This window comes from Canis lupus, chromosome X, assembly GCF_003254725.2.
Source record: "Canis lupus dingo isolate Sandy chromosome X, ASM325472v2, whole genome shotgun sequence".
Taxonomy (NCBI): domain Eukaryota; kingdom Metazoa; phylum Chordata; class Mammalia; order Carnivora; family Canidae; genus Canis; species Canis lupus.
The window spans coordinates 92,080,969-92,106,577 of record NC_064281.1 but is presented as its reverse complement, the minus strand read 5'-3'; the positions used below and the strand labels follow the sequence as shown (position 1 = coordinate 92,106,577).

Sequence of the window (25,609 nt, the reverse complement as noted above, 5' to 3'; positions counted from 1 at the left end):
AGGATCCATGGAGAAAGCATATTGGCTCTTTAGTCTCTGTCTCCCCTGCAGTGTTGAGGACCAAGAACAACCAGTGGGAGACTTAACATCTTCATTTGTTTGCTTTAAGAGAAAGAAGGAGGAAGGGGTGAGGGGAGGCAGAAAGGGGTGTACATAGAACCAGCTCCAAGTGATGTGGGCCACACATGAAACCCAGCTGTCGTCAGGTGCCCCTCTGGGGCTCAGAATACGCCAAGTCAGACTGAATGATGACATATGGCTGGGTGTGGGAATGCTCCTCTGGGAGTGCATGGGGGTGAGATGTGTGAGGGTCATGAATTTGCCAGATGGCAGCCCCGGCCCTAGTACTGTCTCTCGCTCTTGGAAGACCTGATGGCACTACTGAGTGAAGGGGCTATCTGGGAACCAGTTCTGGCAATATCAGCTGCTGAGGTGCTCAGGCCATCCCTCTCTGCATGCAAATGTACCCTTAGGGACCTAGCCTAAAGGCAGGTCCAGGTGAGCACAGAGTTGCCTGCTAGCACAGCCCCGGATGCTGGTACGGACCTCCTGGCACTAACCATGCCCTTCTTGGATTGCTCTTGGCACCTTTCTGGTTCCTGAAATCTGGGTGTAGCCCCACCCGACAGAAATTCCCGACTCCTTACATGGCCCATACCTCTTGTCTGGCTGTGTCCAGCTCCCCTTCTCTCTTCCCCTGGGGCCGCTGGCAGTTAGCACTTTTCTGGAGTACATGCAGGCCTCTTTTTCCTTCCCCCTGGCTCCTTGCAAGCCTGTCCCAGTTTGAGGCTCTCCCTGTTTTATAAAACTATTAACAGTCAGGAGCTCTGGACCTAACAGGTGAGGCAAGGGCCCTCTGCTTTCCAGGGCTGCGAATGGCTTGGCTGACTCTCGTGGGACGAGGGAACCGGGGGAAGCCGGGAGGCAGCTCTTTCTAGCTGCGGAGGGAGAGAGCCCCAAGTGTTCCATGGCATCACGTGTTATTTTCAGAGTCTGAGTAGAGGGGTCACCTTGCAGAGCAATAGGAAGAGCAGCTTCTGTTGATGGGATACTCCCCACATGCCAGGCCCCGTGCTCAGTGCTTGAAGGGCATGAGCCTGTGTGATCCTCGCCCCAGTCCTAGGAGCTGGTAACCACTTGGCCCTGATTTTACAGATGGGAAAACTCTGAGAACCTAAGTAACTTGTCTGAGGTCCGAAGGTGGAGGAGGTGGGACTCTCTCTGAGACCTGTCTCATTTCAAAGCCTATTCTCTTAGCCCGTACACCGCACCACCTTTGTAGTCGCCCAAAATGCCCGCAAGAGAGGACTAATTGCTTTGGGAAGACCTTTTGTAATATTTACCGGACCCTGAGGCATGGCCCAGGCCTTGTGCTACGCTCGTTACATGTAGTGGTACCTTTGAGTCCCCCGATCACCTGGCAGATAGGTCATATTATCTCATCGGACAGACGTGGAAGGAAACGGAGTCACGGAGAGGTCACCTGGCTTCTAAGTGGTTGAGTGGAGAGTTAACCCGAGTTCGTGACCGTTACCCCCTAACCTGGCCCTCCCCAGCCCTCTCGTAAGTCATCTGGGCAGTTTGCTGTGTGTAGAACTATGGTGATATTTACGGCGGAGTCTGGAGACGCCTGCATCTGAGAGTCCATGACTTCCAAGCTGGCAGGCCACTCCGCTTTGGAGCAGGGAGTAGCTAAGGGAAGGTATGACACACTGGGCCTGGGAGGGGGAGTTACTTCCTTGCTCGCAAATCATTTGGATGAGAAGTGAGGCCCAGATTGCTTTTAAGCACATTTTCGTTTTTCTCTCCTCCCTCCCCTTTCCAAATTAGGGTGAAGGTTGCCGAACCGTCCCCCTGGCTGGACATGTGGGGTTTGACAGCTTGCCCGACCAGCTGGTGAATAAGTCAGTCAGCCAGGGCTTCTGCTTCAACATCCTGTGCGTGGGTGAGTATTTCCATAGCAGGAAATTCTATTACAGAATATGGATCCTTAATGGCTGGATGTGGCTTTGCAGGTAATTAGGTTAAATACTGTGTCATTCTGGCCTATTTGCAAAAGCGTTTTCCCCCCTCTTCCTCTTTTTTCCCTCCGTTTGCTTTTGTAAGCAGCCGACTGTGGTTATATTTTTCTCAGGGCAGACCAGAATACGGGGCTGTACCTTGGGGGAAACTGAGCCGTGTGACACCGAGTGGAAATTTTGTAAGGGCGCTGGCTGGCTGACTCAGCTACTGCTGTCAGGTTCACTTGGACTGCAGAAAACAGGAGCCAGGGCAGAATCGGGAGGAAGGTTGATGGCTGTGGGCAGTGGGCTGGGGCTGTTTCCTCTGCAGCCCTGCAATGCTGGGTACAGCTTGAGCTCAAGTTCTTTTATTCCTTTTAAGCATATTTCCACCTGGACCTTTAGTCTCAAATGTGGGAACCATGCCTTAGTCACCCCTAAGGTGTTCATCACAGCACTAATAGAGTTAAGTGATGTTTGTGAAACGATTAAATGAGTTAACCCCCCAGGAACCACTCATTATACTTCTCCAGCACTTGCCCGTAGTAGCAATTTGAGTCCTGATTAGGACTGTGAAGTGAGCAGAGTGAGTAACATTTGTATCTTCATGGAGCGGATGGAGACTCAGACATTTGGGGAGGATAAGGGACTACCCGGGGCAACAGAGAATAAATGGCAGAGCCAGGACAAGGCCCCAGGTCTGGCTGACCCCTTGTCCCTCCCACCGCTTCTCTAACTGCCACCAGTGACATCTCTTGAGAACACAAAGGCACTTTGGAAACTGTCAAGCACCAACCAAACAAATGGGAGGAAAAACAGATGCTTGACATTATTTAGGAATCTCCCCTTGAACCTTAAAAAATCTGGAATTTGCAAACACGGTCACAGCATATGATTTTCACCCTATAGTATAGTAGAGTATACCTGCATATTTTCAGTACCCTGCTTCCAGACCTTAATAATGATTGCATAAATACTGTAATGGAGTCTGTTTTCCTGCTTGTTAGAGCCCTCAGACACTTTTGCTAATTGCCCTTTCTTATGTTTGTAGAGTGTATGGGGAACTCATTCACCCTGAGGCTCTGAACCACTGCTGACTTGGATATTTTATTCTTTTCTTTTTTAAAGATTTTATTTATTTATTCATGAGAGACACAGAGAGAAGCAGAGAGACACAGGCAGAGGGAGAAGCAGGCTCCCTGTGGGGAGCCCGATGCAGGACTCCATCCCAGGACCCCGGGATCACGTGCTGAGCCAAAGGCAGCCATTCAACCACTGAGCCACCCAGGTGCACCCAGATCTTTTACTTTTTCATGTAATCTAAAGTTCTGCTTTCTGGGCAGCCCGGGTGGCTCAGCGGTTTAGCGCCGCCTTCAGCCCAGGGTGTGATCCTGGAGACCCGGAATCGAGTCCCATATCAGGCTCCCTGCATGGAGCCTGCTTCTCCCTCTGCCTGTGTCTGTGTCTCTCATGAATAAATAAATAAAATATTTTAAAAAAATAAAGTTCTGCTTTCTAACTAGGGGCGTTCATTTCCTTGGACTCTTCTTTTCCTCCATCCTTAGTGCTCTTTCTCCATCATTTCCTGTTGGAGAGTAACTGCGAATTCGGGGATGAACAGAGAACAATGAGGCCACTTCTCAATGTGGATGACAAGCAGTTAGCTAGGCTCAGTCACTGGCTGAATGACTCCCACATATCAGCTTGGGAACCCAGGAGATGAAAATATGTGCTTCATTGAATTATATATACCATGGGCCTTAGCATCCAGAGCTGGGCCATTAATTCTTCAAATGCCAGAAGTCTACTGGTGGTTATGATGAGATGGTATTAGTAGAAGGATACAAAATAAATAGAAGCCACGGTGATCAACATCGAGACACTGTCACATTCAATAGTAGCACTGCCAGATCTCTCCGATCTTTGGCTGTTGGCCAACTTTTTTGGCATAATATTTGATTACTGAAAAATTTCCGCACAAACATATTGGATTCCCTTGGCATTCCTCCCAGAGCTCGGTGTGACCTGAACTGTAGTTGAGGAGCTGGGAAGTGAAATGACAGGCCCACCCTCATCAACCTTTCAACTAAGTACAGTTGGGTGGGTGAGTAAAACTTTAGGGGGGAGGCCATGCAAAGCAGAATGGCTCTCCGAGCGCGAGAAGTGTGGTGCAGTTGGACCTGGGGACCATGGGCCTCCTGACCCCCCAGGACCCAGAGGAAGAAGCAGTCAAGCTCAAGGCAAAGTGAGTGGGAGATAGTAAATAGCAAACCTCTGTCCTCAAGTTTCCACCCAGGCGCTATATAGCTACAGCCGCTTCAGTATGCACCTGCTGGAGTGGAATTGGTCAACTGCCCCAGACCCTTCAAGAGGGGACGGATAGGAAGGAGATCCTCATCCCCAAAGAGTCACCCTCTCTCTCCTTCCTCACTTGGCGAGTCTTAGGGAATAGCCCTAGAATCCCCCGTCTTAGAGCTGCGGGGACGCACACTGGATGTGCCCACCTGGGCTGGGTTAATTTCACACCCCATCCCTGATCCAAAAAAGACAGCAGCCTGTGCATCCTGCTTTCTGTTCTCACAACCCTGTCATTGCTCAGAGAACCCACAATTTGGGCCAAGGTCACGAGCAGTTGAGCTTGGCTCTCAGGCTGCAATCTCAGCCCAGCCACGGGGCTGGGTATTGTCACTGGCTGCCCAAGGGTCCATGGCTTGACTACTGAAGGTGATCTTTCCTCTCGTGCGAGGCTTTCGAGGGCCGTTCCTTCATGCTTACTGCCTGTGCATAACAATCAGGTTTACTCTCTTAATGACCGTTTTCAAACAAGTCTGTTTAGGCATAGAATATGTTCCCCCAAAGGATTTTCTTTTCTCATAGGACATTTTAAGTGTAAAATTGCAGCAGAGCTAGCTTCAATCATTGACAGAGACCTAGGACATTTTTATCGCAGTGTTGTTTATCTGGGTGCTGGGCTGCTGACTGTAGAGGTCCCAGGAGAGTGAGTCCTCTCCACCCTTGTGAATGTGTGTGCCTGTGTGCACAGGGGCATGGTGGGATTGAGAGAGAATTTTTATGAATCCAGAGCCTAATTTATATGTAAGGGTACCAATAAATGACACCTACATTTCTTATTTTTAGAGGGCTAGGCACACAGGTGTGGGCATATTATGATGCCCCTCGAACAGATTTTCTATGGTTGACAATAATTACTGAGTGAGGTGAGGTTCCCCTCTCCCTCCCCATCCCACCTCACCCCCGACAAAAAAACATACACTCGTGCTTAGCTTTGGGAATGACAAAGATCCCATGATCCTAGATATAATGCAGAAGGCCTCAGAGGAGCCACCGGAGCCAGCAGTACAAATGTTCTGGGGCCCATCACTCTGCACTGCTGGGAAAAAGCCCCAGACAGACGCTGCCCTCCAAATGTGCCAGCAACAGTAATGCCTGTGAGGAGTGCAAAGACTCATAATGATAATATTTACTTTGAAGCTGCTCAGGATTCTAGGCTCAACTGGGCTGTGTTGAACTTGGAATAAAACACACAAGAGAAGCAGGATGGAGGCTCACTATAGAGGAGGGAGGGACAGCTAGCATTCTGTCCAGGTCAAGGATCTCTTGGTCCATCCGTTGGTGTCTGGGAAAGGCAGCGGCTCACCTGAGACAGGCTGTCAGCTGCGCTGTGCCGGCCAGTGTGTACCAGCTCCCTCTCGGCAGAAAATCTGCTTTGGGTTGTGCAGCATTTGCCCATTTCCGTGGTGTCATTGCCCCCACTGTAGCGGGTCTTAAGCTGCCAGCTGGGACATCGTCGCACGTGGGATTGGGGAGATCCAGCAGGAAGCTGGGGCAGCCCGCGCCGGTACACCCCTGTCGGCCAGGGCTCGGCAAGATCAGGAAGGAGGAGACGGCGAGGTTACAGAGCCAGCCGTGACCTTGCCCCGGCCGTAGGCTCCCTGGAATTCCCGGAGAGTTTCCCTTTGGACACCTCCTTGTTGACCTCGGGAGATGTCTCTCTTAGTTTATTCCAACATCAGAGCTGGCTGAGATCTTAGCTTCAGGGGACTGTGAGCTCCCTGTGGACAGGGATCGTGGTGGTCCTGTTCACCCTTGTATCTTTGGTCCCTAACACTCTGTGTAGCTCCTCCTAGAGATCCAGTGGACAGTTGTCGTAGGACCCAATGAACCAATGAACGGACGTAGCTTGCCTGTGGGACGCTCCGGGGCATATTTACTGGTTAGAAGTACGGGCTCCGGCGCCAGCCTGACTCCGTTCAGGACCTGCTCTGCCACTTACCACATTTTACAGATGAGGAAGGAAGGTGTGGAGGGCCTGGGGAGTGCGGCCAATTCGCACAGCTGGGAAGCGGCGTGGCTAACCCTTCTGTGGACAAAGGACGGACGAGTACTATCTACCTCCTAGGTTTTTTTTGGGGGGGGTGGGCAGATAAGAAAATATATGTATAACAGCTGTGCCTGGCACATGGTAAGTGCTATTTTTATTAGTCCAACCTGTTCATTTTCTGGGGCAAGAGACTGGGGCCCAGAGTGGGGAACGGCATCTGGCCGGGCCCCGGGTGATCACCTGGCTGGGCCTCTGCGTTTCCTTTGGCGCAAGGACTTCATTACACAGGGTGCCAGAGGATGTGGATATTAGCAGCAGATGAGGAGAAAGGCCGAGGAGAGAGGTCAATGTTGGATTATCCCAGGGAGTGTACTTTGAAAAAGCATATTTCACATTACACGTTTTAAATGGAAATTCTTTAAAAAAAAAAAAACCGGGTGTTTCCAGCATACGGTCTCCATTAAGCAAAGCAAGATGGAATCCTCTTGGCCCCTGGTGATGACCTTAAAAGGGTTAAGAAGGGAAGAGGAGAGAGAAATTGGCCCCTGGGGATGCCCCAGGTTTCCTGCTGGAATCTGCCAAGGCCCCACCTTCCTGCAGGGGTGGGAGGGGTGTGGAGTCTGCCGACCTGCTCCCCCTCTGTGCTGGGCCTAGGGCAGCTTGGGACGGGCCAGCGTCCTAGGCTCAGGCTGGGTCTGTGCCAGCCATTAGGAGAGACCCCCTGCAGCCCGCAGGCTCCACACGGATGGAAAAGTGGGACGGGTTGCCCTCCATAGCCATGGCACCAGCTCGCTTGATTCCCTGCCCTCTGTTCATGTCGCATTCATCACAATCCCCTGGACGCCTGTGGGTTCTTTTATTCCCCTCATCACTGGGCATCTGATTTCCACAGCCTTTTTGTGTTGGCAGGCACTCGGGTGGTCATTTGCCCTGCCGCTCCTCCCGGCTGCCCTGCCCTGCCCTGCCTGGCCGGCCTCCATCCCTCCAGCTGTGCAAACAGAGCAGCCTGAGCTGTGTAGTCTGCTCCAGAGGCCTCTGCGTGCGCCAGGCCTAGGCCCTCTGAGGAGTACAGGAAGATGCCCCATCCCCCACTCTCCGAGAATCCTTGGGATCAAGAGCCAGGGAGCCAGCTCTGGGTGCTGGGGAGACAAGGCCTACCAGTCTAGGAGCTGCGGGGCATTCAGCAAGGAGCTCCCGGAGCAGAAGTGGGTGGAGGTGGGGATGGACATGGAAAGTTCATCAGGCACCCGCAAAGATGGGCTCAAATGGAGCTTGAACCTCCATGTCCAGAGGGCAGGTGAGTTGGGGGTGAGGGAGCCGCCCCAGTGTTCCCACCTCAGAGGTGCTGGTCCCCTGTGCAATGGAGCTGCACCCCCACCTCGGGCGGGGCGGGGAGGGTGATACATTCTCTTGCTTGGCCAAGTCTGTCACCTCCCATTGCAAAGGCCCCACCTCACCAAATTTTTCTTGAGACCCAAATACTTCCTGTTCCTTTAGGGAGGGAAAAGGGGCCTCTTCTGGGAGAATCTTTGCTGCTAATAGGTCTAGCAGACCTTGGCTGGAAACATGATCTTACCATGGAAACATGGTCCAGGGTGAGGGACCATTTCCCCCGCACCCTGGCAATCCACCACGTTAGTCAGACCTGGCTATGAAGTTGGGCTGGGGGGCTGGGGAGCCGCTGAGTTGAATGTTCTTCTTGTTCTCTCTCTCACCAATCTCTGTGCACTCAGAAAGCTCTCATCGGAGACAGATATTTTAAAAAGCACTTCCTCTATTCATAGCTCATTATTCAGGATAAAAGGCATGCAAGATGCAAAGCTAGACACACCCAGAGGGTGGAGGGGAGGTGGGCCATTTGTATTCACACGTTTTGTGTGGCTCTAACGCCAGCCTCTGGACCACCTTGCCGATCATCTGTGCTGCCGACCACAAGGGGGGGAGGTTTGCTAGGCCAGGATTTGCCCAGTGCTAACCCACTCCCTAATGCGGAGACAAGGCAACGCTGACCTCCCAAGGGTTGGGAGGGGATAGGGGAGCCTGGGGTCAGGATAGCAGAACAGCAGGGTGGTCTAGATATTCAAAAGGCAATCCAGGGTGATTAGCTACTGAATCTTTTATTCCTGGCATTCCTGAATTGCTCGCAGGGGTGGGGTGGTTGTGGTGGAAGCCCTAATATGGTCTGGATCCATGGAGACGATAAGCCTTTGTGGGTACCCAGCCTAGCTTGTAGCCTTGGGTCACGTTCCTGCCCAACTCCCAAGCCACCAATTTTTCTCCAACATCTTAATTCCCTGAAGACCCCTTGGCTCCTGGCAGTGGCTTGACATCCCTCAGGTCTCCCAGGAATGACCTCCAAAAACCTTCACCGGTCTCCACAGGCTCCCCCCCACCTCCGTCTCCCTGGTGTGAAAGTCAAGACTTGAAATTCCAATGGTTTAATTTATTAGTATCCCGCAGCCTGTTAGTTAAACAAACAAATGACTGGTTTGTTTGAAATTTAAGGAGAAGAAGAATTTGTGGCCTGCTAACTTCCCTCCCCCTTAGCTAAAAATGGCCTCCCCACTGGGATACACTTCCGGCATCTGCAGAGCGCAGTCTGGGCCTGGCAGGGAGGTGAGGTGGCAATGAAAAGGAGAGGATATTTATTTGACAAGGGACTGCTACCCCTTTCTTTTAAAATCAAAAATAGGGCAGCCCGGGTGGCTCAGCGGTTTAGGGCCGCCTTCAGCCCAGGGCCTGATCCTGGAGACCCTGGATCAAGTCCCACGTTGGGCTCCCTGCATGGAGCCTGCTTCTCCCTCAGCCTGTGTCTCTGCCTCTCTTTCTCTTTCTCATGAATAAACAAATAAATAAATAAATAAAATCTTAAAAAAAAATCAAAAATAGCCCTTTAATTTTTATTACAAAAGCTAAGTATGTTCCACATAGAAAACTTGGAAAATACACAAAAGCTTGCAGAGAGAAATGAAAGCTGTACATAACCCCCACCACCCAGGGATAGCTCTCTTGGTAAGAGTATATTGTATGTCCTTCCAGACTTTCCAGGCATAACTGCTACCTCTCCATCGCTGCCTGCAACATAGTTTCTTTTTCTTTTTTTTTTAAGATTTTATTTATTTATTCATAGAGATGTAGAGAGAGAGAGAGGCAGAGACACAGGCAGAGGGAGAAGCAGGCCCCATGCAGGGAGCCCAACGTGGGACTTGATCCAGGGTCTCCAGGATCACACCCTGGGCTGCAGGCAGCACTAAACTGCTGAGCCACCGGGGCTGCCCCATAGTTTCTTTTTCTGACCACAAAAGCAGTGCATCCTCAACCTTCATATTATTATTATTATTATTATTATTATTATTATTATTATTATAGATTCTATTTATTCATGAGAGACACACAGAGGCAGAGACACAGGCAGAGGGAGAAGCAGGCTTCCTGCGGGGAGCCCAATGCAGGACTCCATCCCAGGACCCTGTGATCATGACCGGAGCCGAAGGCAGACACTCAACTACTGAGCTAGCTGTCCTCAACCTTCAAACGACACAAAAATATGGAGACTAAAAGAAAAATCACCCCAGTCACATTCTCCGGAGATGCTGCTGCCACGTTGATGCACTTCCTTTCAGTCTCTTTCACTTAACTGAGAGCAGTCTATCTAGTTTTATGTGTTATTGTGTACACATCCCCATGTCTGTGAATACACATCCAAAACATGATGTGGGCTGGCTGCGTGGTGGTTGTGTGAATGGACCATAATCTATCCTTTTGCTTTTCAGGAGAGACAGGTTTGGGCAAATCTACCCTCATGGACACCTTGTTTAACACCAAGTTTGAGGGGGAGCCAGCCACCCACACACAACCAGGTGTACAGCTCCGGTCCAATACTTACGACCTCCAAGAGAGCAACGTGGGCCTAAAGCTCACAATTGTTAGCACGGTGGGCTTTGGGGACCAGATCAACAAGGAGGACAGGTAAGGAGGGTGATGGGGTGTGGAGGCTGGTGGGAGGCTGCAGGGAGGAGCTCACCATGGAATCCTGCGACCTCTTCCCAAAATGGCCCATGCAGGCCACAGACACTTCCACCCAGGGTCCCTGTTTACCTCACACACTTTGACAAAGAAAGGTGTCTTTCCAATATACACAGGTGAGGTCTCCATTCCATTTGGCAGACACGTATTGAACTCCTGCCTTGTGCCAGGTGCAGCCATACCCTGTCAAGCTAAAAAGGAATAACTTTGTCTCAGCCTTTGAGGTGCTCACAGGAAAGACCAGTCTTGAACAAATAAGTTCCATCAAGTGTGATATGCTTTGGAAAGGACAGGGTACGAAGAGGTAAAGGACAAGTCACCATGAAAACATGAAGGAGGGAACAGTCAGTTCCACATGGGGAGCTCAGGGAGGCCTTCACAGAGGAAGTGCCTCCGCAGCTGGCCCTTGAAGGAAGAACTTTTTTGCCACACAAAGGGGAGGGAAGGGAAGTCTAGGTGGGGGGGGGGGGTAATGCTTGTACAAAGGCAAAGAAGTGTGGAACGTTATGGCATATTCCAGGGATCTGGCGCTTGCTCTGTTTGGCTAGCTCAAAGGCAGATTTGCTGTGGAACTGATGAAGCTAAGGCTTTAGGGCCCTCACTTGAATGGGCCCTTCCAAGGTCCGGTAACTAATTTTTAGTCATAATGTTGTGTTGTCTTTTGGAGGGCCCTTCTAATTGTATGAGCTTAAGGTCCCACAGTACCTGTGTCTGCCCCTGGGCTGGTGCTTGGCGTGAGCTAGAGCAAAGGAGGGGGAGATGAGCCTGAAGAGGGAAGCAGGGGTCAGATCATGGGGGAATTTCTAGAATGTCAGACATGGAGCCATTGAGAGGTTTTCTGAAGTGGAATGAGAGTCTCAGGGAGCCTGGGGGCTTAGTCAGTTAGGCTTCTGCCTTTGGCTCAGGTCATGATCCCGGGGTCCTGGGATGGAGCCCCACATCATCAGGCTCCCTGCTCAGCAGGGAGCCTGCTTCTCCCTCTCCCTCTGCTACTTCCATGGCTTCTGCGCTCTCTCAAATAAAAAAAAAATCTTAAAAAAAAAAAGAATGAGATAGTCTGGCCTTGAAGTTTCTTTGGAAGGGGGTGGAGAGCAGGAAGACTAATTCGGAGACTATTGGACCAATTAGATGCAGGCCAGGGGTAACACAGGTGCAAGGTAGGAAAGAGGAGGAGGCAGATTTGGTAAACACTGAGTAGATGGAATCAATGGGACTCCGCAGACACTTGGTGTGGGATTGTGAAGGCAAAAGAAGAATCTGGAATGAGGCCCAGATATCTGGCTTTGGAGGGTGGACAAATGGTGGCGGCATTCAGGAGGGGAATTAATATCAGAGAGCCAGTTTCTAAAAGACTCAGCTGTGTTTTAGACCTGTTGAGGCTGAGCTGTCTGCGGACTACCGAGACACCTGATGACCTTTTGTGGTGGGCAGCTGGATATACCGGGTTAGAGATCAGCAGCAGGCCTGCCCTGGAAATATGGATTTGGATGATCAAGGTACAGGTGCTATGTTCCAACCGCAGACGCATGTAGCATCACCCAGGGATCAGAGTGGAGCGTGGTGAACACTGGGCTAAAGACAAAGTTTAGGATGTTAAGTCAGCAGATGGAGGAAAAGAAATCCTGGAAAGAGACTGAGCAGGAATATGCGGAGGGGTAGGAGGAGGGACTGCAAGCGGGTGGGGGTGGCTTGAGAATGGAGTGGGAGTGGGGGGAGTGGCTCAGAGGAGGGAATGTGTTGAGGGCTGGGGTCAGGGAGGGGGTTCAGGCACCATGTGCATTTAACTAGATGTCACATGGTTATTACACGTGCCCATCTCAGAAAAGGCCATTCAACATTTTGAGCAGTGTCTGCTCATCCTTTGAGGATTCTCTGGCTTCCTAGATAAACTGGATCCCAAATTCTCCTGTTTCTCTCCCTTGAAGCTTCAACAGCCATACTCATTTCCTTATAATGAATAAATATATTTAGCTTCTTAATAATTGAACTGAATTTTGTTTTTCATTTGAAATTCTAGACGGACACCTCTGCTTTTTATAGCCTTGCTTATTATGCTAATTTTGTTTGGTTGAGAATAAATTGGACCCTGGGGAAAGGGGATGGATATTTGGGGTCATCTCAGCCACGGACTGCTCAGGATCTTTTCAATTAGATTTCTCACAATTCTCGGCAACATACATTTGACATATTTGACATTGGAAACTGCTTTGGTAATGATGGTTTGGGAGGACCGAACTGATCTGGCCCCTTAGAGGCCAATCTACTTCCATTACATTTGTAATGTCCTTATTGTTTTTCCTGATTATAAACAAGATGCATATTAATACAAAATCAAATAATACAAACTCGAATAAGTAGAAATGAAAAGCCTCTCGAAATTGGGCCTGAGAGCAGGAATGGAGCAAGCTCCAGGGATTTGTAATAAAAAGCAGTGTTTTCTCCGTACTGGCAGGATCATTTGGGCATAGATCTGTCAGTGCAGCTGCATGGAAGCAGAGCACCAGAATGCGATACTTTCCCCAGGGTTCATGGTCAACTAAGAAAAGGAGAGATGAAGGCCATATTCTAGGGGAAGCCACTATTTCAAAGATGCGGGAGCAAAAGGAACTCAAGAGGGAGACCCAGGGCAGGCTGGAAAGAGGCATGCTTAGGAACTTAGGCTTCAGTCTCAGACTGACCTGGGTTCAAATCCCATTGCCACCTACTAGCCCGGTGATGTTGGACCAGTGTTTTGTGCCTCTCTCAGCCTCTTGGTAACTAGTGTTGTGGCTGGTCTGGCCCTTGTGGTTCTTGCAAGACGCGGTCAGCAATAACCATCAGGGTACCAAAAAGTTTTATTATTCACAGGTCCGGGAAAGCACAGGGCACACCTGGGACCACATGGTGAGGTCACAGGGTAGAGAAAGAGAGAGAGGGCATGGGTCTGGGGTTCTGTTTTTATTGAGATGGAGGATTTAGGGCTAGGATTTGGTGGGCTTGCTCTGGGTGGGTGAATTTATTTATTTTTTAAGATTTTATTTACTTATTCATGAGAGACACAGAGAGAGAGAGAGGCAGAGACACAAACAGAGGGAGAAGCAGGCTCCATGCAGGGAGCCCAGTGTGGGACTCGATCCTGGGACTTGATCCGGGGATTCGGTGCGGGGACTCCACTGAGCCACCCGGGAATCCTCTGGTTGGGGGGGGGGGGTAATTTAAAACACAAGAGCGAGAATTTAAGGCAGCAGAAGAGAAAAAAACAAGTGGCCCAAATGGTCACTTAATGGAAATCAATCAAGATTTCTAAAACAAAGGAGCCCTGTGAGGGGTGGTTTGTGGAGGGAGGGCTGACTCTTAACCTTTAGGTAGCTGGCAGTGTATTTATTCCAGATAGTCAGTTGTCTTTGAAGTGGATGCCTCAGCGATAAATCTTAAATCAGGCACTTGCATGGCAGAAAAGAAAGACCAACTCTCAGAGTTTACACTATAAGACCCTTAAATTCTCTATGGCTCAGTTTTTTCACCTGTAAAGTGGGGATGACCATAATACTAATATCTACCCTAGAGGGTCACGTGAGGCATACTTGACATGTTTGGCATATTAAAGGCTTCAAGAGTGCTGGGCACAGTGGCACCTGGGTGGCTCAGTTGGTTAAAGCATCTGCCTTCGATTCAGGTCATGATGCCCTGGTCTTGGAATCAAGCCCCTCATCAGGCTCCCTGCTTCACGGGGAGTCTGCTTCTCCCTCTCTACCTCTGTCCCTCCCCTCCACTCGTTTTCTGTCTCTCTCAAATAAATAAATCAAATCTTAAAAAAAACCAGTGCCTGGCACTAAGTAACTAATGAATAGAAGATATTGTTACGATTATGACTTTCTTTGGTAGAAGAATCGAGGGAGAGTTATACCATGTAGCTTAATGGGGGGAATGACAAATGGAACTGAAAAAAATATCCTTTGGGTTTGGCAACATGCAAGTCATTAATACACTAAGGAATAATAATTCTAGGGAAGTTGTGGGTGGAAGCTAAGTTGCCATGAGTGAATGGAAGATAAGTTAGTAAAGGCATCAGAATAGCAAAAAGAGCAATAAGTAAAGCGAGACCAAGATCAAATTCCCGTTTATATGGGAATTTGGCATATGTAAGTGAGCAAGGAAAGAATGGACTATTCAAGAAAATGTGCTGGGAAAATAGGCAATCCATTAGGAAAAAAATAAAATGAGACCCTCCCACACAAACACTAGTCACAAAAATAGATTCCAGATGGGTTAAAAACAAATTCTAAAAATATAAGAGAAAATATAGCAGAATGTTTTTATAGCTTTAGGGGTAGAGAAGGCTTTTCTGATCGTGACACAAAATCCCAAAGCCATATAAGAAAAGATCGACAGATTTAAACTTAAGATAAAAAAAACCCTTTGCATATTGAAAGACTAAACAAAAGTAAAAACAAACTATGAATAGAGAGAAAATACTTGCAACTTATATCATAAAGAAAGGATTTTTCTAAAATGTAAAAAGAACTTCTACAATTCAATGTGAAATAAACAGGTAATTGACAGAAGGGGAAATATAAATCGCCAATTAACATATGAACTGATGCTCATCCAATGTCACCAGTGATTAGGGAAGTGCAAAATGAAACAATGGAATATTTTTTATCCATCAGATTTGAAAAATAAGAGATAAAAATATAAATGGCCGTTAATACAGTTCACTTCATTCATGTTGCTGGGAATATAAATTGATACAGATGTTTTAGAGTGCAAATTCGGTGGGACCTATTAAAACTTCAAATGTGAATACCTTATGATCCAGCAGTTCCACTTTTAGGTATACAGCCTAGAGAAACAATTGCACATGTTCATGAAAAACTTACAGAAAGGATGTTCACTGCAGCATTGGATGTGGAATAAAAAAATCTTTAAACAGCTTAAATTTCCATCAGTAGGGCAACTAAATGAGCTATGGTACAGCCATATACTATGGCATACATTTGGCAGTTTAAAAGAATGCAGTAGATCTGTGCACACTCATGTGGATGTGTTATCAAGTGAAAATAGAGGTTGCAGAATATACAAAATCATGATACCAATTGTATAAATCCACCATTCCTTTTTTTTTTAATCCACCATTCCTAATGAAACATCAAACACTTCCCCCCCCCACATAAATGCATAGAAAAAGATCTGCAAGGTGAACCAACAAACTGAAAATAGTAGTTACCTCTGAGAAGGGGAGCATAAGTACATGTATCAGTCACATAATTAAGAATAAACTTTTTTAAAAGAATGAAATTTTTTAAAAGGAAGCAGATAAAGTGGGTGTAGACCGCTCATTTAAAAAGATTTCCTGAACTGGAAAAAAAAGATAAGGCAGTGTCTAGAGGGAGGCAGAGGTCAGGGGTGACTTTTTTTTTCTTTTTTAAGTTTATTTATTTTTTGTAGTAATCTCTACACCCAATGTGGGGCTCGAACTCATGACCCCGAAATCAAGAGTAGCACGCTCTTCCTACTGAGCCAGCCAGGCCCCCCAGGGGCCGTGTTTTTGAGGCTGAGCTGAAGACAGCTTGAACAGGATAAGAAGCTTCAAGGGCAGAGATGAGGAGGAGGCAGATAAAGAGAAAGAGTCCACCACACTTGGTAACCCAGTTGATTTGGGGGATATAGTACAGTTGATAACATTATACTAAATGCCAACTGTGTGTCAGGTACAGGTGCCAGGAATACTAAGAAATAAGGAACTTGTAGTTTAGTGGAAGGGGGTAATACGTAGCATACAAATTCTACATAGTGTAGTAAGTACAGTAACAAAGGCATATGGAGGATGAGAATGGCAAGCGGCACAGCCCAGTCGGGGGATAAGGTGGAGAGGAGGTGCTCAGGAATGGCTGAGCTAAGTCTTGAAATCTTCTAGGATGCGTGCAAGTTAGCCAACTGGCATACCATGGGTATTCAGTACCTAATTGTCCCTAAATGTGGTGGGGAAAATAAAGAAAAAAACCCTCTAAGTTTTTATCTTTCAAGACCAAACGTGTCCATTGAATGTGTTAACTAGGATGCCGAGGGTAGAAAACAGTCTACAATGTGTTGAGGAATGAATGAGAAGGAATGAATGAGTAGATTGTTCTTTCCAAAAAAAAAAAAATTCCCCACTTACCCATTACACATTTATTGAACTTCTGTTTTATGCTAAGCCCTGTGGTAGATGCAAAAGACAAACTCGATTGCTAAGGGAGGAAAAGAAAGGGCAGCAGTTGGGAAGAAATGGGTAGTTGAGGGGGTTGGGTTGAGGAAAGATCTTTCTTTTGAGATGCAGGAAGACTTAAGCATGTTTATAGGTTGAGGAGAAAGAGTCAGTAGGGGGCGAGGAGCTAATAGATGAAGCAAGATTCTCAAAGAGCCTAAAAGGAATGAGAGCTAGTGCACGAAGGACAATGGGCCTTGCACACTATGAGGGGCCCTTTGTCTTCTGAGACTAGAAGGCAGTCAGGAAGGGCTGATTCAGTTTTAGAGGAGAGGGGAATCTAGCTGCTGTGAGGCTGATGGCCCAAATTTTGTTGGTAACGTAGGAGGTAAGACCATCTTGTGAGAATGAAGATGTCACGAGTAGGTTTTGGAGCTTGAGGAAAGTAGTGAAAGTTTGGAATGCCCAATGGAGGTGATGGGAAATGCAGCCAATCAAGGTCAAGTAATGGCATTGTCTTGTTGTTCTCTCTGAGGCTGGAGGCCATGGCTTTGGGTGCAAAGACTTTGGTGATGGCCTCTAGCTAATTTGAGCAGCCTCAGTGTAGGAGTGAAGGACAGATCCTGAAATTGATTCATCGCAGCAGTTTGCTGGGCCAGTAGGGTGGATGGCAGGGGTATCGTGGAGATGCAAGTGTGGCTAAAAGTGGTTCGGGTAATCAGTTAAGGGTTCAGCCAGGGCCGAGAAGGAGATGAGGCCAGCAAGGGGCTGATCACCTGTGAGATAATAAAGAGGTCAAGGTACCTGAGGATTCCATGAGGTGAAAGATCCAGGATGTAAGAGTGTTGGAAAGATGTGAGGCTGTGGCCAGAGAGCGGGAAGTTAGAGGCTGTCTTGGGGGAAGCTGGTCTGGCTCATGGTGAGGTGTGTAGGCGGCTGCAGTAGAGGGAGCCCGAACGTTGTGGAGTTCAGACAATCAGGGAAGAGAGGCTGAAGGTTGATGGGTTGTCTACAAGCACATGGCCGTCACCCAGGATGGGGAGAGAGAGACTGTGGGTCAGGTGCCACCAGGAGAGGATGGAATACGTCTCAGATGAAGAAAAGGTTTTACACTGAGGTAGTGGAGGAACAGTCTGGAAGTGGCACTGGGAAGCTACACGAATGCCCACCCCGCTGACCCCAAGGCACCCAGGTCGTGGGAGAATGAGCAGCCTCCTCCAGAGAGGGCTGCTGCGTAATGAGGTCTTCAGGGTGGTGGTATCCTGGGGGTAGGACAGAGGGGATTAGGTTTCCATTTAGGGCAAAGAAGTAGGCAAGTTCTGTAAAAGGAAGCTGATAGAGGTCAGCGCTGCTTAAACTTTCATCTTGCATTCAAGCATTCAAGCCCCCGAGGCTCTTGAGAAAATGCAGACTCTGATCCTGTAGGTCTGGGTTGGGGACTGGGATTGTGCATTTCCAACAAGCCTCAGGTGGCGTCTCTGTGCTGCTGGTCCAAGGACCAGACCCTGAGTGCCAAAACTGTAGGCAGTTGCGTTTATCAGGGTTCTGGGGGTGGTGGTTTCAGAGGTCACAGTGCAAGAGCATGTGAAGCAGGAGAGCTCCAGGGGGAGAGTCCGTGGAGGACAGAGCAGACTCGGGATTCCCGAGGAGGGAAGGAGAGGTGACTGCAGGGAGGGTGATAGACTAAATTAGCTGTCATCATTTTTGGCTTTGTTCCTGCAGACCTGACCTGGTGCTACCTTGGTGCCAATGCCCGAGATGGTTATGCTCAAGCACAGTGTCTGTGACTGGGCTTTGTGAGTTTCTAGCAGGAGTTGGGGGGCTCTGATGGCTGTGTCTGCCCAGAGGACTGGCACATGGGAGAGGGAGGGACCGGGATCACCCTGAGGTGTCTAGGAAGTGTGATTGGGAGGCGGTGACAGCTGCAGCCACCGGAATGAGGGAGACCACTCAGGGATAGGTGTGTGCAATATGTGGAATGACAGCGAAAGATGGTCCAGGATGGAACCTTCGAGACAAGCCAAGATTTGAGGTGAGTGAGAAAGAAGAGTTCTAGAGGTAGGAGATAATGGTGGCAATGAAGTCAGAGGGCAGTGTTTCAAGAAGGAACTGGTCAACAGTGTCTAGAAAGATGACAATTGAAAAGTGCTCACCGAGAGGTAAAATCATTATTTTTCTATAGTAGGACTGTTTAAGAAACCCGAGGTAATCAATCACCTGGAAAACAATTCTAATGAATAACAGTTCGGTTAGGTAGCCAGTTTCAAAATAGGCAGACATGAAGAAAACCAAGGACTTCTTATCAAGCAACAATAACTAACTAGAGAACATTATGGAACAGAAGACCCTGTTCACAGTAAAAACCCCTTACTATATCCTGCCCATAAACCCTATGTGATCTATCCCCTGCTACCTTGTTTGCTTCATCTTTTACTATTCTTGGGTTTTTTTCCTTTATTTATTTTTTTTTAAGTAGACTCCACACCCAGCATGGAGCCCAACGTGGGGCTTGAACCCATGACTCTGAGATCAAGACCTGAGCTGAGGGACGCCTGGGTGGCTCAGTGGTTGAGCATCTGCCTTCAGGTCAGGGCGTGATCCCGGGGTCCTAGGATCCAGTCCCGCATCAGGCTCCCCATAGGGAGCCTGCGTCTCCCTCTGCCTGTGTCTCTCATGAATAAATAAATAAATAAATAAATAAATAAATAAATAAATAAATAAAATCTTAAAAAAAAGGAAGGACCTGAGCTGAGATCCAGAGTCGGACTGTTAACCAACTGAGCCACCCAGGTGCCCCTGTTCTTGTTTTTAATAAGGAGAAATTCCCACAATATACAATTAACTATTTTAAAGTGAACAATTCAGTGGCACTTAATACATTCAAAACGCTGTGCAACCACCTAGTTCCAAACATTCTCATCACCCCAAAAGGAAACATTAAACGCTAACTCTCCATTCTCTCCGCTCATTCCATGGTAACCACGATTCTATTTTCTTTCTTGATGACTGACTATTGTAGGCACCTCATGTAAGTGGAATCATACAACATTCGACCTTTTGTGTCTGATTTCTTTCACTTGAAAGGTGTTTTCGAGGTTCACCCCCCCGGGGCAGCATGCATCAGACTTGTCTTCCTTTTATTTTATTTTATTTATTTTATTTTTTTTGTTTGTTTTTGTTTTTTGTTTTTTTTTTGTTTTTTTTTGTTTTTGTTTTTGTTTTTGTCTTCCTTTTAGAGACTGAATAATATTCCATTGTATGGATCTCCCAACTTTTGTTTAGCCAGTCATCAGTTGATGGCCATTGGGTTGTTTTCATCTTTTGGCAATTGTGAGTACTTCATTATTCTTCCTTCCTGCACTACTAGCTCCCAGCTCCCTTGCCTTCTTTCTTTTTTTTTAATATTAAAGTTTTTTTTTGGTAATTTGAGAGACAGAGAGAGCAGGGGCAGGGCGAGGGGGCAGAGGGAGAGGGAGCAGACCCCCGCTGATCAGAGAGCCCAATGTGATGCTCAATCTCAGGACCTTGGGATCATGACCTGAGCCAAAGGCAGATGCTCAACCACTGGGCCATCCAGGTGCCCCCCTTGCCTTCTTTTTATGGCAAATCTCCTCAAGCTCTTTTCTGCCTCTGGACCATTACTTTTGTTATTCCTCTCTGGAATGCTCTTCTCCCAAATTCGCCCATGGCTCTCTTATTCCCATCCATGCAGCTCAAAGATCACATTGTCTGGGAAGCCTTCCCAGTCACTTTTTAAAAAAAGATTTTATTTATTCATGAGAGACACACACACAGACGGGGAGAGACACAGGCAGAGGGAGAAGCAGGCTCCCTGCAAGGAGGCTGATGTGGGACTCGATCCCAGACCCTGGGATCACGCCCTGAGTCAAAGGCAGACACCCAACTGCTGAGCCACCCAGGCGTCCCCCTGCCCCGTCACTCTTTATCCCTGTTATTGAAAGGAATAAGATGTAGTGTCCAGACCATGAATTCTTTGTGCTTTTGGCCTCTTTAGCAATCTAGTGAGGCCTATGGACCTCATTCTTAGATTTTAAATGCCTAAAACATGCCAGTTATACTAAAAATACAGTTCCCAAAATATTTTCAAATTGTTATTTAGTAATCCATGTCCTTCTTTATTAGTTCCTGAAATAATACCTATGTGTGCAGCTCTAATAACTATCATAATTTAGAAGTCGTGTAAGTATAACTGCTATTTTGAGATATTTGCAACAACTTGTGATTGGAAGCAAAAATATCAGTGATTTCTATTGACTGTGAAATCACAGGTACTGCTTAAAATTACTATAGATTGTTACCCATGTTTGTACCTGAAGGAACCACTGAGAGCGCTTAGTGAAGAAGATTTTTTTTTCCTATCCAACTTTGTGGATCCTATGAATTCTTTCCATTGGAAGTCTTCTTCCCTTGGAAGTCTGGAGCCCTGGTTAAGAGCTCCTGCCCTAAAACATGAAAGCCAAACAGTAGTGACAAGGAGGGGTGGATCATGTTGAAGCTGTTTTTTTTTTTTTTTAAAGACTATTTTGTACCTGCTTCTCTGTGTGTGTGTGTGTGTGTGTGTGTGTGTGTGTGTGTGTGTGTGTGACTATCATAAATAAATAAAAAATTTTTAAAGAAAGACTATTTTGGAAAAAAAGAGCGCATGCACGCCAGTGGGGGTTGCGGCAGAGGGAGAGGGAGAATCACTTTTTTTTTTTAAGATTATTTATTTATTCATGAGAGGCAGAGACATAGGCAGAGGGAGAAGCAGACTCCCTGCAGGGAGTCCGACGTGGGACTCGATTCCAAGGCCCCGGGATCATGACCTGAGCCGAAGGCAGATGCTCAACCACTGAGTCACCCAGGCATCCCGAGGGAAAATCTCAAGCAGACTCCCCGCTGAGTGAGGAGCCCACAGCGGGGCTCAATCTCATGACCCTGAATCACGACCTGAACAGAAACCAAGAGTCAGATGCTTGATGGAGTGAGCCACCCAGGCGCTCCTTGGGACTGGGTTTTGTAGCAGATGGAAGAGATTGTAGGAGGCTGGGGAGTAATGAGCTAGAAGGAAGCTGCCCTCCCCACCCCTCCATGAACTTGGGTGTGAGAGATGGAGAAATTTCCAGCTGAGAAGGTCTATGAAGGAAGGCAGGTCTTTGACGGAGGAGAATCAGGTGTCACCTAGGAGAAGGAAACATTTGTGCAGAGCCTACCTATGGGAGTAAGGTTTATCATAGACTGGAGGCAGAAACCATACTGTATTCCAGACTACAACAGAGTGGGGCGGAGACCATACTATATTCCAGATGACCACACTGGTCACCAATGATACACAGATGAGTAAGACAGAGATGAATCAGCCATTATGATTAGTCTAAACCAAATGCTGTGGGTTGATTGGCTGGTTTGGCTGGTCTGATCCAGGCACCTCTTCCAAGACCTCTAAGAGCCTGGCAGCAGTAGAAAGATAGGCCCAGTATCACTAGATACTGGGATGGGCTGGGGTGGGGGTGGTGGGGAGGGTGAGAAAAAGCTCAGAATGCACCTTTTTTCCCCTCCTTTGGTTCCTTTTGCAGACCAAAAAAAAAAAAAAAAATGAAGTAAGAGAAGCTATGTAATGGAGGAAAAAAAAGAAGCAGTGCCATGATTAGATAGTTTAAATGAGCCAATCATCTGAAAATTAATTAGATAAGTCTAAGGGATGCATCCCCCAGCCTTGCTCCTAATTCTTCAGGAACCTTCTAAGGATCTCTACAACCAAGAGTTTCTTGGATGCTGTTACCCTTCAGAATGATGTTTGGCTCAGATCAAAAGAAGCAAAAAAAGATTTTATTTTTAGATTCTTCTCTGGGGCTCCAGAGATACCTTGCACCTGGATCTCTCCTCTGTCTGTAGCTCTCAGAATCTAGAATTTGGTGATTCTTTTTTTTTTTTTTAAGCTATTTTCCCTTCTCGACCACGGGGATCTTTCAAAAAAGGCTCAGGTTGGGGGCTGCTGCAGGTGGGAAGACTTGGCTGGGCCCAGCTCCCTTTGATGGTGTTTCCATCTGGCAGTGGTAGCTGCAAGCTCACTGCCCCAGGGTTGGATAACAAACCTCCTCTGGCTTGAAGGGAGGAAGCCCTGGACAGCAAGGCAGTGGGCAGAGGGGGAGAGGCCGAGCTGAAGCCCAGCTGACCTAGTTAGAGCAGAAGGAAGCTGCAGGGGTGGCAGGAATGGCCGGGGAGAGAAGAGAGAAGCTTCCCAGGACAGGGAGGAGCGGAGGACTGGCTCTTGTTTAAGACGCCCTGGCAAGAATCTGGGTCATAAAGGGGACCTGGCCTGGAGACTCAGTGAGCTGGGGTTGGGAGGGAGTGGGGGTTGGGGTGGGAAGACTCTTTACCAAATGTTGTCCACATGCTTAGATTTTAAAGTCACACTCTTGGGGGAAATGAGAACGAGAAAAATATGTGGATCTTAGGGGAGCTATGTGGGCTGTGCCGTAAACCCAGCAAGACAGAGCAGCACCCGGAGCATTCTGACCAGATGCCCCAGCGTTGGGTCAAGGAGACGTCCTGGCCACCACTGTGTAGCCGGCTCCCATGCTAGGCACTGGGGTGAGACTCATGAAGCACAGACGTGGAACCAGTCCACCCACAGACGCTGCCAGTGGGTTCTACATGGCATTGGGGCCCCACACAGTGTAGACAAGTGCCCTCCATGGTCTCTGCCCCTCAGAGGGATACAGTCTATCTGAGGGAACAGCAATCCTGGTAAAACCAGAGGAAGCGATCCAATAGCATAATTATTATTTTTTATGCTCTGGGGTCGCGGTAGGGATTTCTGGCAGAAATGGGGAAGTGGGGAAGGCTGTATGGAAGAGGAGGTGGACATTCCATGACCCCGAGGTCTGGGAGGGCAGGATTGGGATGAGAGGGGAGATGTGGGCATTCCAGAGCCAAGGTCTCCTGCCCACTGGCAGCAACTGTGGGTGGGCGGCCCTTCGAAGGGAGATGGAGGAACCCAGCTGGAGGGGAAAGTCAGGTTACCAAGGGCATTTTAAACTTTGGAAAGGGACTGTCTCCAAACCCGGGGTTTTGGAAGCTGTCAGGCCATTTCCTTGCTCTCCCCCTCCCCGCCCCGCATCCCACCCCCAGCTACAAGCCCATCGTAGAATTCATCGACGCCCAGTTCGAAGCCTACCTGCAGGAGGAGCTGAAGATCCGCAGGGTACTGCACACCTACCACGACTCCCGAATCCACGCCTGCTTGTACTTCATCGCCCCCACGGGCCATTCCCTGAAGTCTCTGGACCTGGTGACCATGAAGAAGCTGGATAGTAAGGTGCGCAGCAGGGGCGAGGGCCGGCGGGAGGCTGGGCACACCGGAATCACTCTTACTGATCTCTCTTGCCACATATGTGCCGGGTTCCAGGAGACAATTTGTGGCCTCATCCTCTCCTTCATTCCCTGTCCCTCCAGAAAGATGGTGGTATTTAAAAAAATATTTATTTAGTCATAAGAGACACAGAGAGAGAAGCAGAGACAGAAGGAGAAGCAGGTTCCCCATGGGGAGCCCAATGCAGGACTTGATCCCAGGACTCTGGGATCAGGCCCTGAGCCGAAGGCAGACACTCAACCACTGAGCCACCCAGACGTCCCAAAATGGTGGTATAGATCCAGCACCTGTGTGGTGTGCTTTGTGATCCGTCTTCCCTGCATGATGGCATGGGTTTGCCCTGAGCTGTCTTTCTGCCCTGATCCATCTAGGGGTGTCAAGGGTGACTGTGAGCAAGGTGGCCGTTTAGGTCTAGGGGCTCAGCCTTTTGGGACGGAAAGATGTTTTTCCTTTGCCCCAGGATTAACTGGCCTGGACGAGAATCAGACATGCAAACTGGACTTGGAAAGTTATTGTTTTTATTATCAATTATAATTTTAGTAACAGCAGCTAACATTTGTTAAATCCTCAAGCACTGCTGTGCACGTACCCCCTGGAGTATCTCCTTGAATTTTCACAAGCCAGTAAGGCAAGCATTATCATTATTCCCCACTCACGGAAGGGGAAACCGAGGCTCTAAGAGGTGCAGGGACCTGCCTGTTGTCATATAGCTAGCTCCAGGTAGAGGCTAGATTCGAACTCAGATCCATGGAACCAAGTTCTATGGCCTCTATTCCTGAGAAAGATGGCTGTGTGAATCAGTCATGTCCTGCTCTAAAAGGAACTGAAAAATGAAAGTGCCATGCCAGGTAGAAATCAGACGAGGATTCTTCATGTGAAAGGACTGTTGGCTGCACAGAAGAATTGACACAGGATTCTTTCAAAAGCCGAATACATTTTCCGCTAGCATTTCATATGTGCCTGGCCCTGGGATGAGTACTTAGTATGCATTACTTTATTTCATCCTTCCAGTATTATCCAGTGTGGTGGATACTGTTGTTCCCATTTCCTCATGAGAAGAGTGAGGCACGGAGAATGAAGTAGCTCGTTCCAGGTCAGACAACTTGTAATGGGTCTGTGATTCGGACCTGGCTCTCTCTGACTCCAAGGCATTTTATTTTCTGACATTTCTAACTGATAGGCATTATGTAGTAGCATATACGTGATAAAAACCGATATTGAGCTTAAATCAAAATAGGAGTGATTTTTTTCTTTTCTTTCTTTTTTTTTTTTTTACAGCAATGAGCTCCCCACCCACCAGTAAGGGGGCTGCTCTGGAAATGTCGCTATGCCCTGCATGTCCTGTATAGGGCAGCAGAGAGCCATGCGCTGGTGACCTGGGGCGTGGGTCGGTTGAAGTTAAGCAGCCTTGGCATATGCTTGTAGTGTCGATGGGGACATGGTGGAAAGTGACAGGGCGGATTGGCTCTGCCTGCTGTTCTACCTTGGCAAGGGCTTTGACCCGCCATCCTCCTGCAAAGACTTCAAGGAGGGTGCCTATAGGGTCCAATCTTTCTTTGACCTAGCATGTGAAACTGGTGGCAGCCTTTATGGCTACTCCGAAGGCAAAAGCGTAAAGCAGGCGATTTCAGGTTCCAAGTGTAGAGCTCCTTCTGGGGCCCAAGCACTATCCGTGTTGCCCCGCCGGAGTCTGCTGGCGG

General features: G+C 48.2%; 1 protein-coding gene across 6 annotated transcripts in view; it reads left to right on the top strand.

Moving 5' to 3' along the window:
* SEPTIN6 (septin 6) overlaps positions 1–25,609 on the top strand; it is a 67,582-nt gene that overhangs the window by 15,651 nt on the left and 26,322 nt on the right. For all 6 annotated transcript variants that reach the window (XM_025431273.3, XM_049107890.1, XM_025431271.3 and 3 more), the window contains 3 exons: positions 1,831–1,945; positions 10,116–10,311; positions 23,669–23,855. In XM_025431273.3, the coding sequence (XP_025287058.1) occupies positions 1,831–1,945; positions 10,116–10,311; positions 23,669–23,855 (498 nt within the window). The remainder of the gene's footprint in view (positions 1–1,830; positions 1,946–10,115; positions 10,312–23,668; positions 23,856–25,609) is intronic.